Genomic DNA, 5,899 nt, shown 5'->3' with positions numbered 1-5,899 from the left:
GAGTCCTGCCGGTTCCGTTACCACCGCCCACGTAGCTAAGAAACTACCGTGGAATCCGTTTAAAAAGTCGGTCACGCAGCGCGACAGTAGGGACCTGACGTTCGACAATGTAATCCTTAGATGACTCTTTGGATGTTTCACGCGGTTGTTGCAATTGGAGTTTTCGTCGAAACGTTTATCAGATGCTTGCAGGTTCGACATTGGCCGGTAGCCCTCCGAATTGCAGGATCGCGCTATCTCGTTGCGACGTTTGCACTTTTCTCAACGATTCTGTGTAATATTTTATCTATCGAGTATGTACTTAGGCGTACGCGCGAAAGTTTCGCGTACGAACGCGAAACTCGTAATGTTTCGTGTATTAAAGTACGTTTTATCGATGGATTTCGAAGTACAGGGGTGAAATAAAAGGGCAATTCGACGGAACTTGCATGTTCTTCGATAAACGAATATGATCGTGTATCGTACATCGTACATTGATCGTATATTATATATGATTGTATAACGTACAGCGACGATCGATGAGAAACGTATGGAGCGAAACAAAAATGTAAGCATACGTTATACACCAATTATATTTTGTTCACGAGTTAGTCGTTTCTTTTGTTTCCCCTTTTTCCTTGCAACGTCGATGTAAATACCAATTCGAAAAGAAAACGTAAGTCGCGCGACTTTCCAATAGCCATGCGGAACGTCGATGCAAAGCGCAGCTTGAGAAAGCACGAGAGACGAACCGATGTGCAAAGATACGCGTAAAGTAGGAAAGAATAGAAAGGCACAACTACAAATGCGGATTGAACGGCGACTTTCACCGAGTCGAGAAACGTCCTGGTACACGACTGATTACGCAAGCAAATGGGAAGAAACGCCAGTCACGTGTAACGGCCAATCATATATCGTAGACCTATGATCGAGAAAATCCTGTTCGAAGCGTTTAAAAAAAGAACGTATAAACATCGCGAGGAATGCGTATCGATCCGAGTCGACGAGGGAACAAACGGTGAAAGGAAATGGCATAGAACGTCGAGAAAAGCGGAAGGCGGTTAGCGAAAAAACGACCGGTAGTAATATCGTAAAAAAGACCGATTTTATTAGGCGTGCGCGTTTTACCTTGGCGTTGCCGTTCGCTGCTTTCGACGAACAACGGCAAATCTTCCGAGTTTTCTGATCGTTTCGTCGATGACTATGTCGTCGTAGTATATAACGCAGCCTGGATATTCAGCTGGCCGACCGAAAGGAGACTCGCGGTGAAAGTAAAACGTAAAATTACGAGAAGAAAGCGAACCCTCGACTGGCCACCGTTTTATACCGTTTAATACCGTCTAATAACGTAGGCGCATTGTTCGTCCGCGAATCGAATCGAGTGTTGCGAACTTGAGAATTCCCGTCGTCCAAGATACGTCAAATGCGTGGAGAAACGACGTCGCGTTTCTTAAAGTAGCAACCTTTGAACGGCGACGAGTATTATTCGCGTGCGTGTCGAATCTTTTAGGCATTGGAAAATGAAAAGAACTATGTAAAGGGAAGGAGAAGAGCAAAGCGAGTGCGAAGAGAGGAAGCAGAGCGGTAAGAGCGGGAAAAGTAGGAGCGGTAAGAGCGGTTCGCGTACCACGATCTCGCCTTAAATTGATCGAGCGAGCAAGCAAGCGGATTACTCGGGTCCAAGTCGGTCGAGGAGAAAGATTTCTCAACGCGGCACAAGATATTGTGACGCGAATAGTGATCGACGACCTTGGCTAGCCGCGATTAGCCGTGTATTTCCGAGTAACTGTAAGGATACGAACGTAACGTTCGGTGTGCCGCGTTACCGATTGCCAGCACCATGCTACGAACCGCTAGAGTGTCACGTCGAACCAACAGTTTCGATTTTTGAACGTACATCTATAAATAAACGTCGCGATTTCTCGCGTGTATTCTATATTCCGTTTGAACCGCGGTTACTATTTTACGACGATTGCGCGTCAATAAGCGACCAACGGATATTCGCGATCGCCCGTTAACGATTGGTTAACGAGAAGGAGAACGAGGTCGTAAACATGGACATCGGAAGATACGCGAAAGATCGGCGAGGTCGTATCGTTGGTTGTTAGAAAGCGCTGCGAAGAATCGCAAGGACAGTTGTTCTCTCGCAAGTGGATCGATGTCGAACTTTCTCCTCGACGACGAGTCGCCGAATGGCGTAAGAACTCGCCGAGTCTCGTAATCGTCGGTAGCTTGGTTAAAATTCGAACGAGCGAAACGAGGACGCGGGAAGACGGAGAAAGGAAGAAGAAGCGCAGGGGAAGGAGCAGAAGTGGGATAAAAGTAGTAGTAGTGCGGTAGCAGCAGCAACAGCAACAACGGAACGAGGACAAGAAGGCAAAGGAGGAGGAGCAGCAGCAGCAGCAGCAGCAGAAGGAAGAGCAAGAGGAAGAGGGGAACCGAAAGCGCGGAGCGATCCGTAAGGAGAGCGGTACTTGTCCGATTCTTTCGGACGCGAACGATGGCAAAGTCGGAAGAAGAAAATTACGGATGCGCGTTAAGCGAGAGCACGAGAACGATCGCCCGCGTGGAACTTCGCGAAGACGATGCCATCAAGGAAGAAACCTTGAAACAATTCAGAGATTGGATTCAAAAGCATCCTAATATCAAGCGTTGCAGAACGGACGCGGCCTTTCTCCTCAGGTTCCTCAGAACCAAGAAGTTCAGCGTGCCGATGGCGGAAGAGATGCTCGAACGCTATCTAACTATCAGACAATTGTATCCAAACTGGTTCCAAAATCTCGATGTCGAAGATAAAGACATCGAGGCTATCATAGATGCTGGTTATCTGATACCGTTGATGCAACGCGACCGTCATGGTCGACGAGTGATACTCTCTTGCGCAGGTGAGTATCCGCCAATCGCCACAATATGTAAGTAGTTTGATTTGCTCTATTCTCGAAGTAAGCTTTCCGCCTCTTCCTCCTTCGTCTTTTTGTTTCCTCCCGTTACTTTGCACGCGTCTTTCAAGCACTGACATCCTTTCTCCCAAAGGGCGTTTCGATCCTTACAAATACACGTCCGCTCAAATGGCTCGAGCTCATAGTCTCGTAGTGGAATCTCTAATGGACGACGAGGAGAATCAGGTCCGTGGATACACACACATCAACGACGAATCTGGATTGACAATGGGTCATCTTAGCGCCTGGTCCCTAACGGATATTCGCAACATGTTACGATGCATTCAAAACAGTACACCCATGAGACACAAAGAAACTCACTTTGTTAATATCCCGAGTTGCGCGATCAAAGTCATCGAGTTTGGCATTTCTCTTCTGAACGATAAGTTGAAAAATCGAATCATGGTACGTAACGCTTGTACGCGCGATCCTACATTTTTCTTTAATCGAACGTTCATCTTCGAATAATCTCCGTGCTATACTCGCATTAAGGTACACAAGAGCCTGGACGAATTGAAAACGGCGATTGATCCAAGAATCTTGCCGAAAGAGTACGGGGGAGAAATTCCACTCTGCGAGATGATCGGTATGTATATACGTATTGATAATCGTTCACCGTCGACCATGTAGTTTTGGTTTTAGTCAAAGTTTCAGTTTCGCTTTGCTTTTCAGCAAATTTCAAGAAGACTTTGAGGGAACAGAGGAATCGAATAAAGGAGCTCGACGACATGTACATAGAGATTACATCGGCGGATTGTCATTGTGTTTCGACGAACGACGATTTGTGCGGTATCTCTGGCTCTTTCCGCAAACTCGAAGTCGACTGATATTCTTTCTTCCTGGCGAACGCGATCTTCTCTCGCGTCTCTTCGCGTTCTTTCGCTCGCAGCGAAACCATTTAAACGAAACTCGAATCTATTCGCGCTCCTAGATAAATATTTATTCTTACCTCGTGTATCAGAATTCTTCTGCCGGTGGTATTAGTTACCTATGATCATTTCAATTTACGTACAACATAGAATAAGAAATGACACACGTTGCACATTCTTAGGAAAGTAATTCCATCTTTAACGTACAACTGCAAGCTGTTGCAAGTTCGCAACTGTCCAAGTACGAAACAGTGTACGCGATAATGTAAAGCGTACCGAAAAAAAAAAAAGCATTTTACGTACGATTATATCGTATGAAATTTCTTTTTAGATTTGTACAATACATGCCAACTCAAAAATCATTTGAACGATGAAAAACAGCAATATAACACTCGTAAAAACGTATTTTGTATATATATATATGTATATATATATCGACGCTCTTTCTTCTCCTTCTCCTCTCGCTCTACGTTTATTAAGCTTTGTTAACATTTACAAGCTCGCATTCATGTAGAATCTCTCTTAAAAATTCTGTACTCGCGGGAGCTGTGGTGTAGAAATTTCCTGCAACGTACAGAACGGTATCTGTGACCGTATTGTCGATTGAATCGTACAACCGCGCGACGTCGACAAAATCTTCGATAAGCGATCTACTGATCTATAATTGAAAATAAAGCATACGCTTACGCTTACTTACCCAAAAAATTTTTCGCGTTATTATCGTACAAAATGACCTTACAATTGCTCCTATGTAATATTTTAAATCCTAAGCAACGGAATCGCTCGTCCGTTTTGTACAGAGTACTATTTTTTTGTAAACTCAAATGTGGTTGTCCACTAAATGGATTGATGAAGTCTGCCCAATAACCCATTCTTCTCAATTTTGCACAAATATCTGAAGCAGCTAGCACAAACTGTAAATAAAGGAAGAAACGATTTGTACGGATCGTATTGACGATTCACTGCCTGGTTTACACCGGCTACTCTTTAAATATATAGACAAGGATACTTTTCGGTATAATTTAACGAAGTCATACATACGTACGTATTTAGCTAGCTTCTCAGTTTCTATTTCTCTGTTCCATTTCATAACCTTCGAGTTAATCGATTGGCTGACAGTAACGATAGTAAGCTGGGGAGAACCGACGTCCAAACATCCAGGAAATAGCTCCTCTATACCTTTTCTTAGCAACAAAGGGCATTCCTGCACTACGTAACGAAGCTCTGGATGCTGATTGTTCCTTCTCGAACGACTCAATAAGCGACCAGATTTTTCTTTGGGTCCATCTACCAAGATCTGTTTGTTGGAATGCAGGTCGACTAATTGCGTCTTGACCTGAATGGTCGTGGTTACATCCGACCAGCCGGGACCGATGCTTCCTGGTAAATAAAATCTGAATCCCCTTGGTGTTAAAAGCTCCCAATTGGAATTTATTCCAAGTACAGCACCATCCACATCTGGAAACAATCGAGAACGACTATAAGAAAAGGATTTTTGTTGTTAAACTATCGTCGCAAAGAAACGATTACATTTACCATTTAAGTTTTCACTATTTGCCTGCACGATTTTGTACGAATCGGTGCTTTTATCGCTACGTCGAGAGTACCGACTCTTCGAAAACACATTAAACAGAATCGTAGCACTAGTTTTCTTGGCATACTTTACGCAAAGCATCTGAAAGAATGACATTGCATAGGTTATGTTCTATCATTTCTCTTCGTAAGATCGGATTCGATGAATAAGTAATTATCAAATAATCGTCGATTGAATCGTATTTACAACTGTGCCGCAATTAAGTTAGTATTGTTAGAAGAAACCTCGTTACCGTTGGATCACGATTCACATGCTGAATTAACAATTTCTTTATCAAAGGTACCGTTTTGCGTTTGGATTATCTAACCTTACGATCTTTTGATTCACCCGTATATACCCAACTACATACATAACGCGATATCGAATCGAACGCGACACCATTCGTGCAACAACAGAATTTAAGGAGACGAACATGATTGTTTCGTCGCCAGATGGCACTATACGTTCGTCCTTCTCACGACTGTATATATATACAGCCGAATGATTAACGGGGCATAGAACCGTTTGTTACCGATTGC

The 5,899-nt window shown here is 43.7% G+C and overlaps 3 protein-coding genes and 1 long non-coding RNA gene across 9 annotated transcripts in view; 2 read left to right on the top strand and 2 right to left on the bottom strand.

Annotated features, from left to right (window-relative positions):
* The window catches only part of LOC100744700 (rhophilin-2), an 11,297-nt gene extending 10,711 nt beyond the window's left edge, over positions 1 to 586 (top strand). For all 4 annotated transcript variants that reach the window (XM_033322640.1, XM_012389477.3, XM_012389478.3 and 1 more), the window contains one exon: positions 1 to 586. In XM_033322640.1, the coding sequence (XP_033178531.1) occupies positions 1 to 124 (124 nt within the window). In that variant the 3' untranslated portion in view covers positions 125 to 586.
* A 58-nt stretch (positions 587 to 644) lies between these two features.
* On the top strand, positions 645 to 4,352 carry LOC100744818 (clavesin-2). The gene is made up of 4 exons (XM_003492040.4): positions 645 to 2,864; positions 3,013 to 3,323; positions 3,411 to 3,504; positions 3,591 to 4,352. Exons 1-4 carry the CDS (start codon positions 2,480 to 2,482, stop codon positions 3,743 to 3,745), a joined length of 945 nt encoding a protein of 314 aa, XP_003492088.1. The 5' UTR covers positions 645 to 2,479; the 3' UTR covers positions 3,746 to 4,352.
* Positions 2,951 to 3,381, bottom strand: LOC117152096. The gene is made up of 2 exons (XR_004462343.1): positions 3,240 to 3,381; positions 2,951 to 3,170 (listed from the first exon to the last, which is right to left on the bottom strand). It is a non-coding gene; the product is annotated as an uncharacterized LOC117152096 (long non-coding RNA).
* On the bottom strand, positions 4,081 to 5,783 carry LOC100744579 (methylmalonic aciduria and homocystinuria type D homolog, mitochondrial). 3 transcript variants are annotated; one of them, XM_033322653.1, is made up of 5 exons: positions 5,689 to 5,783; positions 5,324 to 5,462; positions 4,833 to 5,245; positions 4,485 to 4,701; positions 4,081 to 4,351 (listed from the first exon to the last, which is right to left on the bottom strand). In XM_033322653.1, exons 2-5 carry the CDS (start codon positions 5,460 to 5,462, stop codon positions 4,263 to 4,265), a joined length of 858 nt encoding a protein of 285 aa, XP_033178544.1. In that variant the 5' UTR covers positions 5,689 to 5,783; the 3' UTR covers positions 4,081 to 4,262. The 3 variants fall into 3 exon arrangements, with proteins under 3 accessions (XP_033178544.1, XP_012244912.1, XP_012244913.1); XM_012389489.3 differs by having other exon boundaries at positions 5,614 to 5,762; XM_012389490.3 differs by having other exon boundaries at positions 4,238 to 4,445; positions 4,527 to 4,701; positions 5,614 to 5,762.
* Positions 5,784 to 5,899: the final 116 nt, after the last annotated feature.

The sequence above is a fragment of the Bombus impatiens genome, unplaced genomic scaffold (assembly GCF_000188095.3).
Source record: "Bombus impatiens unplaced genomic scaffold, BIMP_2.2 scf_0647, whole genome shotgun sequence".
Taxonomy (NCBI): Eukaryota; Metazoa; Arthropoda; class Insecta; order Hymenoptera; family Apidae; genus Bombus; species Bombus impatiens.
The sequence above is the reverse complement of the archived record's forward strand: the minus strand, read 5'-3'. Positions and strand labels throughout refer to the sequence as shown.

What these genes read in the sequence shown, in the direction of transcription:
- LOC100744579 (XM_033322653.1), bottom strand. Translation starts at nt 5,462, where the DNA reads ATGCTTTGCGTAAAGTATGCCAAGAAAACTAGTGCTACGATTCTGTTT. An exon ending in CTGAGAAGCTAGCTAAATAC is followed by an intron (nt 4,702 to 4,832) that starts GTACGTATGTAT and finishes CTTTATTTACAG; the next exon opens with TTTGTGCTAGCTGCTTCAGA. An exon ending in TAACGCGAAAAATTTTTTGG is followed by an intron (nt 4,352 to 4,484) that starts GTAAGTAAGCGT and finishes TGTACGTTGCAG; the next exon opens with GAAATTTCTACACCACAGCT.
- LOC100744818 (XM_003492040.4), top strand. Translation starts at nt 2,480, where the DNA reads ATGGCAAAGTCGGAAGAAGAAAATTACGGATGCGCGTTAAGCGAGAGC. An exon ending in AGTGATACTCTCTTGCGCAG is followed by an intron (nt 2,865 to 3,012) that starts GTGAGTATCCGC and finishes TTTCTCCCAAAG; the next exon opens with GGCGTTTCGATCCTTACAAA. An exon ending in TCCACTCTGCGAGATGATCG is followed by an intron (nt 3,505 to 3,590) that starts GTATGTATATAC and finishes TTTGCTTTTCAG; the next exon opens with CAAATTTCAAGAAGACTTTG.